Source organism: Podospora pseudoanserina, chromosome 2 (genome assembly GCF_035222485.1).
Source record: "Podospora pseudoanserina strain CBS 124.78 chromosome 2, whole genome shotgun sequence".
NCBI lineage: Eukaryota > Fungi > Ascomycota > Sordariomycetes > Sordariales > Podosporaceae > Podospora > Podospora pseudoanserina.
In genome coordinates, this window is record NC_085921.1 from 2,110,589 (window position 1) to 2,128,020 (window position 17,432).

At 50.9% G+C, this 17,432-nt stretch overlaps 7 protein-coding genes across 7 annotated transcripts; 6 read left to right on the forward strand and 1 right to left on the reverse strand.

The window, feature by feature from the left end:
• Positions 1-256: 256 nt before the first annotated feature.
• On the forward strand, positions 257-1,561 carry QC764_204930 (uncharacterized protein; the record flags this gene model as incomplete). The annotated part of the gene is made up of 2 exons (XM_062944195.1): positions 257-1,334; positions 1,396-1,561. Exons 1-2 carry the CDS (start codon positions 922-924, stop codon positions 1,559-1,561), a joined length of 579 nt encoding a protein of 192 aa, XP_062802999.1. The 5' UTR covers positions 257-921.
• A 329-nt stretch (positions 1,562-1,890) lies between these two features.
• On the forward strand, positions 1,891-2,591 carry QC764_204935 (uncharacterized protein; the record flags this gene model as incomplete). Its single annotated transcript, XM_062944196.1, has 2 exons — positions 1,891-1,972; positions 2,008-2,591. The coding sequence occupies 2 exons, from the start codon at positions 1,891-1,893 to the stop codon at positions 2,589-2,591; spliced, it is 666 nt and encodes a 221-aa protein (XP_062803000.1).
• Positions 2,592-3,331: 740 nt separating this feature from the next.
• Positions 3,332-6,509, forward strand: QC764_204940 (uncharacterized protein; the record flags this gene model as incomplete). The annotated part of the gene is made up of 5 exons (XM_062944197.1): positions 3,332-3,702; positions 3,775-4,150; positions 4,318-5,884; positions 5,948-6,424; positions 6,460-6,509. 5 exons carry the CDS (start codon positions 3,332-3,334, stop codon positions 6,507-6,509), a joined length of 2,841 nt encoding a protein of 946 aa, XP_062803001.1.
• Positions 6,510-6,734: 225 nt separating this feature from the next.
• Positions 6,735-7,835, forward strand: QC764_204950 (uncharacterized protein; the record flags this gene model as incomplete). Its single annotated transcript, XM_062944198.1, has 1 exon — positions 6,735-7,835. One exon carries the CDS (start codon positions 6,735-6,737, stop codon positions 7,833-7,835), a length of 1,101 nt encoding a protein of 366 aa, XP_062803002.1.
• A 1,423-nt stretch (positions 7,836-9,258) lies between these two features.
• Positions 9,259-9,603, forward strand: QC764_204955 (uncharacterized protein; the record flags this gene model as incomplete). Its single annotated transcript, XM_062944199.1, has 1 exon — positions 9,259-9,603. The coding sequence occupies one exon, from the start codon at positions 9,259-9,261 to the stop codon at positions 9,601-9,603; it is 345 nt and encodes a 114-aa protein (XP_062803003.1).
• A 483-nt stretch (positions 9,604-10,086) lies between these two features.
• Positions 10,087-12,940, forward strand: QC764_204960 (uncharacterized protein). The gene is made up of 2 exons (XM_062944200.1): positions 10,087-11,702; positions 11,752-12,940. The coding sequence occupies exons 1-2, from the start codon at positions 10,675-10,677 to the stop codon at positions 12,431-12,433; spliced, it is 1,710 nt and encodes a 569-aa protein (XP_062803004.1). The 5' UTR covers positions 10,087-10,674; the 3' UTR covers positions 12,434-12,940.
• A 702-nt stretch (positions 12,941-13,642) lies between these two features.
• Positions 13,643-17,401, reverse strand: QC764_204965 (uncharacterized protein). The gene is given in 6 exon segments (XM_062944201.1): positions 13,643-13,657; positions 13,666-14,630; positions 14,697-14,920; positions 14,997-15,287; positions 15,351-15,392; positions 15,453-17,401. Coding segments are annotated over 5 exon segments (1,023 nt in total). The 5' UTR covers positions 15,625-17,401; the 3' UTR covers positions 13,643-13,657; positions 13,666-14,336.
• Between the last annotated feature and the right edge of the window lie 31 nt (positions 17,402-17,432).

The window sequence follows — 17,432 nt, forward strand, 5'->3', positions numbered from 1 at the left end:
GATGCCTCAACGCCAGATCGAATCGACACCCAATTGCAGCCCAGGTCTGTGATGATCATTGCTGCAGCCTGAAGTGCTGTTAGCGACTGCAAGTAACCATGGTCTCCGACCCGGCAATGACTGACTCTTTCGATCCGCTGGTATCCGGTGAGCCGGCCCTTTTGACTACTCAATTCTTGGTTGTGGCGTGTTGAAGGAGAGCAGCTTTCCATGGTCGACCGCGCACTCCGTGGTTGATGATGCCCTGGCGGAGACCGCGGTGGGCATCCAGCGCAACGTAGCACCGGCAATGGCCGTGGGTTGCCCCACCCCCTCGGGCGCACCCCACCGCTGGCGATGGCCTGGCATCCGGCTGCGGCACAGCAGCTTTTGTGGAATTCAGCGCGGTTGCAACAGTGACGTCTTGTGACGATGGGCCGGCCACTGGAATACGAAGTTCTTCAATCTACAATGTTTGCATCCGCTGTCACATCTATGCAAGAGCGGATAACTACACACTCGTTCTTTGGGCCCTTTTCTCCAATCACACTGAGCTTCTAGCCAGGTCCCACAGTTCACCGACTTCTGGCATTACACTACACACGAGAAGATCTGCAGCCTCAAGGCCGCTTAGGGAACCTCGCGCCCCTTGCCTCGTTTGTGCAAATCCCATGGCGCAGCTCTATTGACGGCCTGCCACTCCGAGCAACCGGGTCCATGATGCCGAGGTGGAATTGACGGTGAGGGAGGGGAAGCTTGGAACTTGGAACGGAATATAAGCCGGACATATTCCCGGCCAGAGCCAAATATTCAGAACCAACATTCCAGTCACTTCAAGTGGATCAAAACACCATCACAGATTCAGTCACCATATTTCTCAACCTTCTCAACTCACTCTCAACACCACACCACACCACACATACCATTTAACTTCGCTCCAAAATGCATCTCACTTCCGTCCTCTCCCTTGCGGCACTCCCCTTCCTCACCTCGGCCTCCCCCATCTCCACCAGGCAAACGACCTCAAACGGGACCTCTTGCTCCAACACCTCCTTCAAGGACTTCCAATGGCAGGCATCCAACTTTGACTTTCACGCCTCATTCATCTTTAGCACCCCCGCACACCAAAACTCCTGGGGCTACGCCTCCTTCGACCTCTTCAACCCCGCCGATAAGAGCACAGTTCAATGTTCTGCCGCTAGCAACCAGATCAATGACTTCTTCTACGGCACCATTCAATACAGCTGCAACGACACCCTCCGCGGAGGCTCCACTAAGTTTGACTTCAACAGGCCTTCCGGCGAGTTGAGAGTGGAACAGAGCTGGACCTGCAGAGACCAGGACCCGCAGTACCCGTAAGCCGTTGCCATTTTGCACATTGACTTGGGTTAATTGACTTCTAACATGGATAAACAGCATCACATTCACTGCCAAGGGCTCAGCAAACGTCACCCTCGGCTGCACCGAGGACTTTTACCAGAATGCCAACTGGACTATGGGCGATATTTACTCTAGGAGGACGATCACCTGCGGCAAGGTCGACTCGGCCGTCGTCCCCTATGAGATCTCAGCTATTGCCTGATTTTGACTGCGCTCAACATTGAAGGCGGGGCAGCGATGATATTGACGACGGGATGAGGATATGAAAATAGACAATGTACATGGCTTGAGTACGGTAAAAATGGCAGACGACGACGATGTTGTATCTGTTTTATTTCTTTTTGTTCGCATACCATAGAGAGGAGGATTATGTTTCTCGCTTGATGAAAAGTTGGGTTAGTTAATGCTTAATGAGATGAAAGAAGCTTATTACATAAACCGACCTAAGCTGTGACATCACCATTTCACAAGCGCCATTTGATCGAATTTCTTTCACTAGGTACCTGAGATCGATCGAGGTTGATCTGACAGATGGAACAGGATTTCATTCTAACTAAAGATCTTGGGACAATCTGCGAGATATGCAAGCCCTTGAACTATATCCGCGCCGTTGGTAAGCCGGTTCTGTTTTGCGATCTGTCCGGCCAGAACTCTACTTCAAATCGACGTCATGTACTGACGGCATTAAGTGCAAGCGTATTGAGAGAGTGTTTGAAGAATTGAGCAGTTGTAATGTCCTCTCTAGGAATAACGGACCATTCCTCACAATATATGAGATCTCATTGCACCAGACTACGCAAATTCATCTCACACTGATATTTTACTACCCTATTTATCAACTCACCAAAATGACCAAACCCCTCCGCCAAATCGCCGCCGAGAAGCTCATCGGCCCCAATGCCAATCCCTCCCAGCTTGGTGACCCGATTTCACTAAAGACAGAGACGAATAATGCAACCTCTAACCCAAGGGGTGAGCCGGAGAACAAGCAAGACTTTTCCAAAACCGAGAGTAAAGTCCCAGAGTCGTCAGGTGGAAGCCATGAGGAAAGGATGTTGAGGGGAGAGGGGCCAAAGGGACATCATGTGAGCGGGATGATGACTGATGAGATTCGGCAAGGGAAGAGGGGAGCTCCGGGCATGACTATGGAGGGGGATGCTACTAGTGTGAAGAGGGTGGAGGTTGTTGGGGATGCGACGAAGGGTGGGAGGGGGAAGGGGTCGAAGTTGTGAGAGATTGCCAGAAATGGAGAGGATGATTGGAATGAGAAAGTGTCAACGTCAAGGGTTCGAGATATATGAAACTAAGGTTGGTGGTGAGGCTGTGTGCTAAAGAAAGGAGTGATCACCAGATGCTTGGAAAAGTTATGGTAAATTGCTACGCCGTATTCAGGCTCAAACAAATAACCACTCCAAGGAAAAGTTTGTAACACTGCAGAGCTGGTTAGGATATTAATGCACCTGGTGCTGTGACCTCTGCCATTGAATGATGATTGGTGACTCGGTGAAGACGCTGGCTAACAGGGTGCCACAGTCCTCGGGGGCGGCCCGGCCCGAAAAAGCAAACACGATAGCTTGGAGCACAGCTTTGTTGATTATCGTGCTTCAGTCTTCGAGCTAATCTCCCATTGTCAACACTGTTCGACATTTTTTGGGCCTCAACATGCATGCATGCGTACTTTAATTAGAGACTACCCCTGATGTATACCAAGTTACCTCACCGATCCTTAGTTCGGGGGAGGGGGGGGGCGGTGTGCAGATATCATTGATAATACGGGTATACAGTTGAGTTCTTCATGGGCCTTTGCTAGCTGTGCAGTTGAAGATGAGGCTCCAGAACTCCCGTTACACCTCCCAATGCAGCTGGGTGAGGACATATTAAGGGACATGTACCGCCCATATAATGATCTGTTTCCGACCACTGGTTTGGAGCGTTCTGCTGCTCTCTTATAGCCTCCAAGCATTTCTAAGACATGGAACCCATAACTCCTTACCGTCCATACCTTTTGCGCCTTTGGTTCTTGGTGGCCCTAGTGCTTGTCACAACAGCCTCTCTGGGACTGGTCGAATATTCCCTCCACAAACTTCTATCAACTGCTGATCTCAGCAGCGCGGTTGTGGCTGGCTCAGACTACAACTCGACCTCCTCTACACCTTCCTTCCCTCCGTCAGTCGCTCGCAAGACAACCGTAACCCGTACGACACTTGCCTATATCAACGCAACAGTGCAGATACCAAATGCAAAAGCGACCCGAGGTAGGATGCGCACTGAAACCAGTGAAAATACACACATCTCCAAGCGAGCCGGACGCCAGAATTCCACTAACCCAAGGGTTACCAGATGGTAAGTTGAACTTCCAGGTTATGTGCTCTTTCTCTTCCATTCATAGAAGAAGTACTAATGCATCGGTTTCAGGAACCCACGTCCCACACAAAGGCCTTGGAATCCAGAAAGAAGCTCTCCAAAAGACTCGAGCATAGTGGCAGAATGTTCAGAACCCCTCAATCCCCCGGCATCTGGAGATTGTGCCATGATACTTGACCCCAGTGTAATGAGTGTACCCGCCTATATAAGTCAAATCGGTTCAGCATGGGGTGGATGGGTGAACATTGGATTGCCTGCAACATTGCTCCTTACGCCTCGTCCTCCCAAGACTCCCGCACCCACAGCAACTAGCTACCCCGAAATCGAAACTGAAACAGTGGTAGAAACTCCGACAGTATATTACCCCGAAACCAAGATTACTACTGAGATAGCGCTTCCCACCACCGAGACAACTTTCACCGATGCAGTTCCTAACATTCAGACCATTCCAACCCTGAAATGATCTTTACCACCACAGTCTCCAGTCAAGAGACTGAGCTTTCTTCCACTGAAATAGGATCCACCGAAGGGGTCGTCAGCATTGAGACGGTTCCTCATCCCGAAGTAGCTCCCACGCAAGTGGTAGGCAACGAGACTCCCTCACCTGAGGGGATATCCACAGAAGCAATCTTCACCATTCAGACCGTTCCCAACCCCGATATATCTCCCACTTCCACTCAGTCGGCAGGCATTAGCACAGTTTTCACTGGGAGGCCATCCATCAACGTAGTCCTCAGCATTCAAACGGTTCCCAACCCCGGAATTATTCCCAAACAGATGCAGCCCAAAGCAGCAGAAAGCACCATTATTTCCGATTTAGAGGCAATGGATAAAAAAGACAACGAAACAAACAGGCTGTTTACCAGCTGGTCACCCACTGTGCACGCCACTGCCCCCCGCAATGTCCGGCATTCAGCATCACTGAAAAACTGGTCAACCTCTGACACGTCCTGGCAGTTATTTACCCCCGCAAATGCCATAATAATCACTAGTACTTCAACACCGTCAGTACCTACTCTAAGAGGGTCATCTCAACTGGGTACTCCAGAATATTTCATGTCCACAAGCACTGTTCCAACACCGAGGACCAGGGGCTCGACAACAACTGGCTCACTGGAATACTCAGCATTCTCAAAGGCCATAATAAGCCCCATCATCACTTCATCTGTTTCACCTAATGAGGAAAGTTCCACAGGCGGAAATGGCTCATACATTGTTTATGTATTGACACCAGAAGCTTACTTTCTTGGATCCTTTGCTCCTCTCATATTCGCCATCCTCTTCTATCTACCGTGGGCCAGTTTAGATGCAGTTGCAAAGAGGATGGAGCCGTTTTACCGACTGAGCAGCTCCAAGGGCGCAGTAGCATCCGAGTCCCTGAACGTTTCCTACGAAAGCCAAGTACCCTTGGTCGGGCAGCTTTGGAATTCACTCATCCGAAGACACTGGGTTGTATCACTCACCTCCTTTCTGGTCATATTATGCCAGGTCTTGATGGCACTTTCACCAGAAGCAATCCGAATATCTGTGATAGGGATCGACTGCCGTGCGAACGTTGCATGTCCTGGGGTATTGAGCGTGTCGACAGCGCCTGCCAGGGCAATGGAAGCTATGTTGCTCGTCATGATTATTTGCACTGCTGTGCTTGCAGGGCAGCTTTGGAACCGACGATCCCAGCTATACTCGGAACCTTTCAGTCTTGCTGGCACAGCAACCCTGGTGGCGAATGATGGCTCCTTCTTACAGCTATTTCGGCAGGTGGACTCTCAGTCTCTGACGTCGGATGGCAAGGGATTGGAGAAAGCATTGGGAAAAAACACGCGATACCGCCTCACAATATACAAAAATGAGGGAGGGGCAGCACAAAATGGCATTGTTTTGGAGCCACCGCACACGACCTCCCAAGCCTTTCCGGCCACCACAACTCCTGCATCTGGCGTCAAATTCCTTCCAGTAAAACGGTCGAATCCCCTAATATTGGAATTATGTCTCCTTTTTCTCATCATCGTCATCATTCTGCCGATAATAATCTGGTATTATCTTAACAACGACCAAAACCATCCGCTTGAGCAATTCCTGAGCGGCCAGGACTTTGGAGTCAGGTTCCTTTTCGCGGCAATAGGCATCCTCATCGACGAGCTTTGGAAGAACATTTTTTCAAGTATGCGTCCCTTCCTTTTTATGCACTTTTGCTTATACTAACATGAGCAAACTCGCCTTCTAGAGCTCAGTATTCTCGTACCATACATCAATATGTCCAATCCCAATACCGCGGCAAAGCCCCAAGACTCGATGCTTTTCGAACCTCCTTTTTCACCATTGACCGCTCTCTTTCACAAAAGCACATATCGCTCGTTGCCATTAACGATTGTCACCATGAATGCGAATATGGCCCTGATTCTTACGGTATATTTAGCCAACATCCCCTTCAGCAACGATAAAGCGAGAGTGGCTTGGGCAACATCATGCTATTTCAGTTTGGCACTCTTTGGGCTCATGATCATAAGCATTATTGCCCTCATGATCCTGATTCGAGCCCCTGAGACGCCCCTAGCGCCAGACACCATCGCCGCGCGGCTCTACTATCTGTCTGCGGGACTCATGATCGCTTCTCGGTTCGGGCCATTTTCAACGTTGAATACTGGGGACAGGGATAGGGCCATCACCAAATGTGACGCGGGTTTGACGGGTTATCGCTTTGGTTGGTTGGCTTACCCAAGTCAAAGCTCGAGTCAGAGCCAGTCACGGCCCTCTCAAAGGACAAGGGGAGTCAATCAGAGACATGACAGGATGGTTTTGGGGATTGGGTCAACAAGGGTATTGACTCGTTGAATGGCCGAGGATTGTGATGATATATCGCGGGCGATACTCTATTGTTACCTATCTTGGTTTGTAAAGCAATAAACTCGTCTTGTTGCACAACGCAGGGCAAAAGATTCAGGTGCCGTAATCAGCGCCGAAAGCTAAACTACCAAGTTCATACTTTGATTCAGAAAAGATCGAAGACTGCCATGAGCGGATCTTTCCCTGCCCAGACTGGGTCTCCCTTGGCCTCGACCAAGGACGAGTCTCCCTCGTCCAAGGATAAATCTTCCTCGACCAAAACCCGATCTTCCTCCAGTGCATTTCCAAGCGAGTTTTCCTCCAGCGGATTTTTGAGCGAAGATTCCGTTACCCAAAGCGGTCCTCGGACTTGCGTGCCTGGCCGTGAGTCCACGCTTGAGAAAAGAATATTGCGTAAAATCAGACAGCACAACGACCGAGGCGACACCGATGCCCAGATCCTCGTCAATTTTGTCATCGATTTTGACCATGATCAGTATATCAAAAGCCACAAGAAGGGCGCGGACACCAACTTGAACTGGGCCTGCACACCCACAGGCTTCAGGAACATTGTCCAGGCATCAACAGCGCTCGACTACATGAGCCAGACATGGCCCCAAACAGGCGCCCGTCTGTACAGCTATCTAGACTTGCGCTTACGTCAATCTTCGTACCACAGATTTCGTGTACAGTTCGCTGGAAATGGGGGTGCAAACATCACCGTGCACCTCGACAAGAAAACACCAGACCTTGAAGCGGAAGCATGCCATCTATCCATCACAGCCAGTGGTCACCAAAACCTTGTAGCCTTGGTGGCTAGCCAAATCGCTTGGCTCTGTGGCGCGTTCAGAAAATCGCCCGAAGATGGTCTCATCTACTGCAAACCGACGGTCAGTGAGACGCTTCATTTTGATTCTTCGGACTCGTCGAGCGATGACAGCATGAGATTTAACATTGGTTACATCGACACGCCCATCGACGGGTCCGACCTTGACGTGCCACGAACCTGCTGGAATGGCCTGTTTATTGACCAACCTCATACTCGGATTGTGTGCGGATACCCAATCCGTGTTCAGCCAGGGTATGCGTTCAACTCAACAAGCGTGCCTTTGACGGGGTTGGAGATTACGAGGAAGATCATCATGAGGATTCGTGAGGACGAGACGCCGGTTGAGAGGCCTCAGAACCTGGCAACCACGCCGGATGTTGTTCATGGGAAGTGTTTTTTTCTTTATCTCCAAGGTGTTGAACAAGGGAGTGGTGTTTTGGCATTTGGAGCGGCGGTATGATCATGAGGGGTCTGAGTTTAGGCTTGATAACTTGCCTCGTCCGGAGGTGAGCAGTGACTTCGACTTTGACCAGCTAGAGAATTACAGGAACTTCATTGGGGGGGAGTGCGGGGTGAGGAAGCTTTTGGTCATTGAGGGGCGGTTGCAGGAGGGCTTTACTTGCCCCGATTGATAGGGATAACTTAGAGGGCAGAATTGGTCCCGGGGAGTAGGTACAAAGGTTGTATTCCTATCATATTTTGTCGCCTTCTCCGTGGCACTTCCAAAGCACGTCCTATGGAAAACAAATCATTCAACAGGTTGAGGATCGGTTCCTCATGTTAATGATTCAACAATGAGTAACGCTGTTATCCCATCAGACTCAGGGCCGACCTTACAAAGTATATCATTCGACACACAATTTACATTGGCATCTGTTGATTGCTGGTCTGACTCACTCAGTGATGTGATGTTTTCCGTCGCATTTCCAAATGGATGAAATGGGTGCCAACAGAACGATTGGCTTCCCCTGCATACTTTCCAGTGTTGTTCCAAATCAGTGTCCCCATTTGAACTCGACTATTCATTGTATCAAACATTTTCCCCATCAATGAGCAAAGAAGCCAGAGTTCAGCATGGTGACTCTATTCTGGCTACCCGGCGAAAAGGTCTCCGATGTAGAAACAAAAATAGGTGACGCAATAACAAACCGTCTACCTCGCGAAGATTTCTACGAAGCAAAGATTTCACACTATGCCATCTCCATCTCCTGGAAACCTCTCATCTCGTATCCCAACAATGATCGACCCACAAACCGTTTAAGCCACGCATGCGCCCTCGCCGGTTACCGCAACAACGTCCAAGCAGCCTCTCCACTCCAGTACATGACACAAACCTGGCCCGACAGAGGACCAGAGGTCTACCACTTCCTTGCTGGAGCTTTGAGCATCAACAACCCTTCAATGACACCACCCACTAATCCAGTAGAGATTAAACCCTCACATTATGCAACCCTCCAAGCACCCGGTGGGTCGGATATTGTCCTTGACTTGACTGAACACCCCGGCGGTCCAGGCCCGTTCATTAAACCCCCATCTCATCATTGGAATCCACAACGCCGAACCGGAGATTATCGCTGAGATAGCCAGCTAATTAGCTTGGTTTTGCGGAGTGTTGAAGAGGTCGAAGGTCATGAACTCGATTTACTACCGTATGCCCAACGCTAAAGGGTTCGAGTTAGAAAACACTGGTGCAGGCCTCAGAGGCAACTGCAAGATTTACTATTATTCCGTCTCTTCTAAGCACCACCGCCATCCCAAACCGTGCTGGCAGGCGCTGTTCACGACGGGGGACACAGCCGTACCCTGGAGTTTTAACTGGATACCCGATCAGGACATTGCCGGATTATGTCCTTCCCAACACACCCAAGACAGGCCTTGAGTTGATGTGGGGGTTGTTGGCGAGGTTTCTTGGTGGGGAGGAAGAGCAACCCCGTAGGCCGAGTAGTAGGGAGGAGTTGGTCAAAACGCCGATTGTGTTGAAGGGGCTGCAGTTTATGCTTTGTTCTGTGATTTTGAGGAGGGGGAGGGTGTACTGGCATTTGATACAGGATAATGGCATCAAGAGGCCGACAAGCTTTGGGAGTGATCCTAACAATCTTCCCAAGCCGTTGTATGTGGATGATGGTTTGGTGTGGAGGACGGGGAGTTGGAAAAGTGTCGGCATGTTTGTTGGGAGTGAGTGTGGGGGGTATCATCAGTGTGTTGTTAAGGAACCGGGGCCTTTTTAGGTGGTTCCGGCTCCGGTAGGAAAATCAGGTAGGTAAGGTGGGCAAGGGAAGTTTTGCTTTTGTGAGGGATCTCGCAGGTAGTCATAGCAACAAAGACAGGTCAGTCCAGTTTCTACGAAGAGATCACCCATTTCCACATTCGAACTGCTTTTAATGCCTAGACTTGTGAATGGACCTGGTTGAACTGAAATCGCGCTGTTATCCTCGACAATGTCTCCAAAGTACCCGAAAAACAAAGTCCCTACCTTCTAGCCCTCTTCTCCGCGATGTCTTCAGTCTCATCATCGCTATCCCATGCCCTCTTACCCGCCTCAGACTCATGTCGGCCTACATGGTTAATGAACCGGTTGTTTACATGACTGTACATCCCAAATGATGACTGTCCCAACGAGCCAGACCAAAACGAATGTCTCCCCAACTGAGTATGTCCTCTCTGATCGAAGGGCGATAAGTACGTGTCTGATGCCATGTCAGCAGGCCCAAACAAAGAAAGATCAGCTGGTTGCTTCCCAGTGCCACTCTGCGATCGTGACCCCAAACTTGAGCCAAGACCACTATCTTGAAACAGAGCTTCCACTTCGTCAACATTATCTCCAGGGTCCCCGCACAACCGTGATGCTCTTTCCCAGGTAAGCTGGCGGTCAACTGTGGATCATCACTCTCCGGCTTGGCACGTCCGGACGGCCAAGCCATTCTCCGCCAACGGGCCGCCGGGACCCCACAGTTCTAAATCCGCTTAGCTCCGAGCGCCGCAATCCTGCATCATGCATCAACCACAGCGGTCAAGAACCCACCTCACCGTCGTCTCGAACTGACCAACCGATCTCAATCGCCAGCTCGGCCATCACTTGAGGTGACTCAGACTATCATCCGCCCTTCAATTGAGCATTAAATACTTGCATGCTCCATTTTATCTTGGTCGATTGCTTTTAACCTGTGGAGACACAAAGCCGTTAGCGGATTACACCATCGTCCCCGCCAGGCCCGCCACAGCCGTTGCGGTCATCGGCTCCCCGCGTCTCTCAACTCCAAGCCTCATCGCTTCCACCGTTTCACAACCATCCTCACAAGATGTCTTCCAGTCACCCACCACAACCGGCAGCGTCTGCCCTTTCCGCCGACGGCCTCAACGTTCTTTCACCAGCGCCAATACAAACCGAAACTAGCCCTCTGCTCCCCAAGCCGCCATCAGCTTCCTCATCCTCCTCAGAAGCTGTCAGCGAGGCCGGCACCGAAACAGAAGAATCCACACTCATAGCCCAGCCCCTCTCTCCTGCCAGGCTCTACATAACTCTCACCTCATCCTACCTGGGCGTCTTCCTCGGCGCAGTGGACGCCTCTATCATTGTCACTTTGTCTGGACCCATCGCCTCAGAGTTCCAGTCCCTGTCACTGTTATCATGGCTTGCGGCATCATACCTCATCGCCAATGCTGCTTGTCAGCCCCTGTCGGGTAGACTCACCGATATCTTTGGTCGTGGGCCGGGACTCGTCTTCTCCAACTTGATGTTCGGCCTTGGTAACCTCATTTGTGGGTTGGCAAAGAATGAACAGCAAATCATCCTCGGACGAGTCATCTCTGGAGTGGGAGGCGGTGGGCTCATGAGCATCAGCACTTTCCTTGCCACGGATCTGGTTCCATTGAAGAAAAGAGGCGTGGTGCAAGGGCTGGGGAACATTGCTTATGGCACAGGCGCTATGCTGGGTGGCGTATTTGGCGGCTTCATCAACGACACTTCGTCCTGGGGTTGGAGGTTGGCTTTTTTGATCCAGGTCCCGATCATTGCTGTCAGTGGTGGATTGGTGGCTTATTTGGTGAGGGTGCCGCCCAAGGTATCCAACAAGAGCTTGATCTCGAGGATCGACTTCCTGGGTGCCTTCTTTATCGTCGGGTTCTTGGTCTTGACGCTGCTCGGGCTTAATGCTGGCGGGAATTTGGTCAGGTGGACGGATCCATTGGTCTTGACGAGCATTCCGCTGGGTGTCGCAATGCTCTTTGCCTTGGTGTGGTGGGAAGGCAGGGTGAAGCAACCGATTATCCCGGTGAAGCTATTGGTTGAAAGGACTGTTGCTGCAGCGTGTATCACGAATTTTTGCAGGTATGTATCCCCCGATCTTTCTTGAAGACAAGAAAACTGACGATCCCAGCTCCATGGTGATGATGATGACCATGTTCTATGTTCCACTGTATCTCCAGGTCCTTGGCTACACCCCCACACAATCCGCATATCGCATCCTCGCATCTTCGGTCGGCGTCTCGTTCGCGTCGGTCGGCAGCGGGTTGATCATGAAGCAAACTGGCAAGTATGTCGGCCTGGGCAGAATTGTCTTGTCAGTGTACACGATCGCCATTGCTCTCAACACATTGCTGGACCAGTACACGCCACCTTGGATCCCGTTTGTTTCCATGACCCTCCACGGTGCTGGATACGGTGCTATGCTTACTGTTACCCTCCTTGGCTGTATTGCTGCTGTTGAACACTCGCAGCAGGCCGTGATCACGAGCGCTACGTATGCCTTCCGGTCAGTAGGCACCACGCTCGGCATCACTGTCGCGTCGGCCGTCTATCAGAACATCCTGAAGGCAAAGCTGTGGGAAAGATTCGGTGACCTGCCCGGTGCGGCTGAGGAGATCAACCGAATCCGTGATGATCTTGGGGAGTTGGGGCGGTTGCCTGAGGGGTGGCATGATGGTGTAATTGCGTCGTTTATGGAGGCGTTCAGAGGAGTCTGGCTGACTGCGCTTGGCTTGACTGTCATTGCTCTGATCAGTGTCTCCTTGATGAAGCAGCATAAGCTGCACTCGACGTTAACCAGGCAGGAGGAATAGGTCCTCTGCTTAAAACTGAGGATATGTTGGGCGATGCCTGGTAGACAGGGGAGGAGAGGGGAAGGGAGGAAGGAGATGATGGCGGTATCAGTTCATCTGTCAAGCAAACGTGCATATGTATCAGTTGTTCCTTCCACCACATGACCCATGAGATATCGCTGCGTAAACGTTAAACGCATCAATGACTCAACATCTCCGTCTGGAACCCTCTTCTTCCTTTTTCCCAGAGCATGATGTAGCAAAAGATAACCTAAGCTCGGGTCAGAGACAGGTCAAGCTGGGATCAAGATGGAAGTAAGCTGGGATTAAATTGATAGCCAGCTGGGATATAGGACAAAGGTTGGATAGATAAGGCTGGGATATAGCTGGGATGAAAGAAATATGGCCTGTAGTACTACGTTTCGAGTTGTGCTCGTATAACTTATCGGGTGCCCTCAACTACTTCCCCAGCAACCAAATTCCAATTCCCTAATATTGTCACCCTGAATCTTTAATTTATTCTTACCATAATGCGCTGGTGATTTTGCCCTGCCCCACCGCACCTCACCGACAACCGCCCATGCCTTAGCGTGGCCACATCGACAGCCCAGTTTCATGACATGCACAACGAACGAACACCATTGGAACCCAGAGCCTCGCACAACGCTGCGGATTTATTTTTTCTCTGTCACCACCACTGCTGCCGGTTCTTTCCGTTTCTTTTGCTTTCACCTCCTCCAACCGTTGGTACCTGCGCACACCTGGTACATGGTTCATGCATCTTCAACTGCCGCTTGACAGCTGCCGCAGGCCGCATCTGATACACCGCTCTCTTTCGCACCACCACCACGACGCATCTTCAGTTTTCCCTCAATTATTTCACCTTTCCTCATGTCTTCAACCTTCGCCCCAAACCCCAAGCCTTTCACCAACCACCAACCCCTCAGCAGCCGCTGCACTACCCCCAAACGTCTCAGAACAACATCCACCCCCATCAACCACAACAACCCTCGTTTCCCACCGTCATCCCCTCCCCTCATCACGACAGCCTCCACCTCCTCAACAAAACCCATATCAAAGTGTAATAACCCAAATGTTCGACCCCTGCCTGGCCCCTGTCCTTCTTTCGGGTCCGAGACCGTGCATACGAGCGGGTCCTCCCGTATCAGCATTCTCAAAACAGGATTTGGAATTTTGGCGATCCCCTCACCTAACACCCACCACCCCTACTAGCGGCGGCCGCCCCAAACCAAAAAAAAAAAACCTTATCTCAACGTTCACACGCATCTCCCCAGGCAACAGGCACACCACGCCTCATGCGCAAGCAACCAATATAAACAACGCCCCCCTTTTCTCTTGCATTTCGCGCTTCCAAACAACACTTCATCCGCAAGGCTGACTGGTGTGATGTATCACATTATATGGGTATGAGCGTTCTTTTGTACCTGGACAAACAGTCAGCCAAGTTCCATATCCTCATAAGGCTCTCGAGAGTCCGTGTAACAGCACCTAGTGGTCTGCCTAACGGTAAGTAGGGAGTTTGGGTCAAGGTTGACCGGCCAGAGGCGGCAAGGATAGTAGTCCTACAACTGTAAGTTTCTTTGTTTTCTTATTGGCCCATCCTTGTTTCTTCTAATCTATCTTGTTGGAACTATGGAATGTGTCGACTACCTATAGAACGAACGACGTAGACCCGCTTTCGTGACGGAGCTACCATCCACCTATACAATGTACTTGGGTAGGTAGGTATGCCTCAACTCAAGGAAATAAAGCATCAAAGAAGGTAAAGGTAAGTAAAGTTCTGTCGTTGTCTTCCTCATCATCAATTCTTGTTTTGTCTTCCACCTCGTCATCACCATCATCCACGGAGAAAAGTTTCTTCGCGTCTTTTTTTCTCTGCCATTTCCACACTTGTTGGCAATTCTCATAGTGATATATTTCCCGTCGCAACAGCAAAGGCACCGCAAAAGGCCAGGTAGGCACACCCTGCCAACGCAGTCGTTGTCGTATCCAGTCGAGTCTTTGCACTTACCGTGGCGCAAAAGACGATGGTGGACACGCCAATGATGGCGAAGACCTGCCCCTTGTCCAACTCAGCGAGGTATAGTATTCCAGCTGGGACAAGGAGCAGTAGAGCAGCGGCGATGACGTGGATGGTCCTGAAGATGAATGTCAAGAAGGGATTGGGGATGTAGTTGTCCTTGGACTGTGAAGCGGGCTGTCAATAGTATCTGTCAGCTTTTGGACATCCATTACGTTTAGAACAAGAGTGGTGGCGACAGACCTTGAACCATTGGTTATATCGTCTGCTGATGTCGGCTGACGTCTGGATGACCCAGTAAGGGGGCGGGTCGGCTAGGCTGATCAAGTCCTCGGGTGTTCGAAGGATGATGCCAGCCTCAGGGTCGAGGTTCTTGTTGTAGGTCATCCATTCGTTTGTTATCCTCCACTGTTCAGGGTGCGTAGCATACTGCTGTTCGTTTGCCTTGACGTAGGCACAACGCTTGACTGGTTTGCAATGGTTAGCTACCGCAATAGGTAACCAGGGCAGTCGTGGTTTTCCGGGTATCTTGTATTTTCTTACAGTAGTCGTCTAATTCCTTCCTTAAGTCTGCCTTGATGGTCTCGAGCTTGTCCTCCATCAGGGGTTGTCCAGCCGGTCGTTTGTGGTTCGCAGTCGGGCCCCTTGCTTCCTCGGGATGCTCTTTGTAGTATTCACGGAGCTCCTCTGAGAGATAGCTGATCCTATACTGGCTGTCAACCAGTAGGTGCCAATTCTCCCAGCCGAAAGCTCTGTAAAACTTCCAGTTGGACCATTGATCGAACATACCCGCCAGCTCTGCGACACCGCCGTGATGGATGGACTTTTCGTTTCCTATGAGTCAAAAGTGCCATTAATAAGGCTTGATGGCAAAGGGGATCCTTATTTGCTACTTACTGCCATTACGAAACCGGCAGTTATAGTAGGGGTCCTCTGCGCCTGGGTGTGCTGGGATTAGAACGTCACGATGAGTATGAGGGTGCGTGCAGAAGAACTCACTACTGTCCACTTTCGAGCATGTCTCACCACTAACAGACGCTGAGGATTCGGGCGCGATAGGGGAATCGCATAGTTGCTCTACGGAGTCTCCATCAACAGGACGCTCCGAGGATCTAGGAGAGTCTGAACGTTGCCCAACCTCTGTTGTGCTGGCATCTGAAGGAAGTGGCATCTTGGTAAAAAGGGGCTGCGGTGGTTTCAGGGTAGGCCGTTGTGGAAACAAACAACTGAAGTCCTCAGACGTCCTAGTCCCCTCTCTTAAGCATTTTGAAAGCTGGCAAGCACACAAGAGCCTCTTTCCTCTTCACTGTCTCCGTGTCTCCTCCGCTCCGGATGCCTAGCGTCAGGCATTGGTCGTGCAGAAAAGAGCGATGGTGCATCGAGACGTCTGGCAGCCTTGCCAATGTCGAGAGGGTGCGCCAACGCTGATGACCAGTGAACTGATGAATATCCTCTGCAGTATGCAGGGCACAACTGGATAGCGCTGATCGAAGAATAATGGCGAGAATAAACTAGCGGTGACTGTTGGACAATTGGGTCATCTGTGCTGCGCCTCGTTTGGGGCCAGAATGCATCGTCTTGTCGTCAACGCAGAGTAACAAGACGCCCGGAAACAGTATAGAAGTAGCATGGCGGAAGGAAAGGCGGATAATGGGCAGCAGGCTCGGGCACATCGGGGAGCGACGAGACCTCTCCGCTTCTCGAAACCAATGTCCAGAACACCACGCGCCATACTTACAGACAAGCCCATTGGTTGGCGTTACGGTCCACACCCCCAAAGCACCGGAATAACAGAATTGTGCCGAGCATAAGTAGGTGAGTGTGCAATATGCAGACATGAACATACGTGGCGATCAGGTATGGAATAGGGGGCCAAAAGCATGGCCACGATAGCGGGCCATCGCCTTCAACAGGAAGTTGTTCCAACACCCGTGACGGAACATCTCCAAGGTCCGCCATCGGCCTGAGAGCCTTGTCTTGTCAAAGGCATCATGGGTTCCGGACTGGCGACCCAACTACGTGCAAATTAAGCCAACCTATCTGCCTTCTGATATCTTCTGAGTCCCGAGAAACAAAACAATTCGATGGTATGTTCTTCTGTACCGACCTTGCGACTGTTTCGACTGTTCTTCTCGAGCTCTTTTCCATTCTGGAGACTGGCCGTTCCAGCCTCAGCTCGTCGCGCCTGCAGCTTACGGTTGTATGATGGTACAGGTCGACGCACAGCGCCCAGCGCTTCATCCGCGCAAACAAGATCGTGGCTCGTGGCTTTTCAGACGCGGCTAACTCGGTTCGCCAGAATCCTCATCGTCGCGGTATGTTGCTGAGCCCCATCGTTTCGATGTTGACAATGTTCTCGACGTTTGCCTTGTGGGGCGCAGTCTTCAAAGTGGTGACATGGACTATTCAGCGGTCTCGATCGATCGTGGGAAGCACCGTCAGCCGAGAAAGTGTATCAGAGCTACCGTCGAGCAAGTTTCGAGGATTGCTGAGCAGAGAGTTCACAGGAAGGAAATCCAAAACACCGATGGCCTGGGCGGTAGGTGGTGAGGGGAAAGCTAGCGATGTATAGGTAGGTGTGCCTTTAAATCAGGCCTAGCGAACCACTCTTGAAGCGAGAAGGAGCAATCACGCTCGCATTGGCACATATCGTCCCATATTTAGAAAATCACTCTTCAGGACAGCAGCGACGAGAACTCTTATGGAACTGTGGCTTAAGGGCGGCTGTCGCGTCTCAATAATACCGAAGGTTTGAGCCACATCTTAAAACCATGCTTGGGCGATCGCAGGGAAACAATATTTTCCGTCCTCGTCAGTCTCCCATCCTATCAAAACAGCAGCTCAATGAATGCGTTAAGGTAGCTATGCAATCCTTCCCCTGTTGTCCCCCGATGGCATGTCGTTCTGGTCTCTGGTAGGCTGGGAGCCCAATCAGCTTTGCCTCAAACAGACCCAGTAATATAGGTTAACCTAATTTGA

Bases quoted from the DNA above. Each gene is read 5' to 3' on its own strand.
- QC764_204960 (XM_062944200.1), top strand. From the start codon at position 10,675: ATGTCTTCCAGTCACCCACCACAACCGGCAGCGTCTGCCCTTTCCGCC. The intron at 11,703-11,751 runs GTATGTATCCCC...TGACGATCCCAG, and splicing joins TGTATCACGAATTTTTGCAG to CTCCATGGTGATGATGATGA.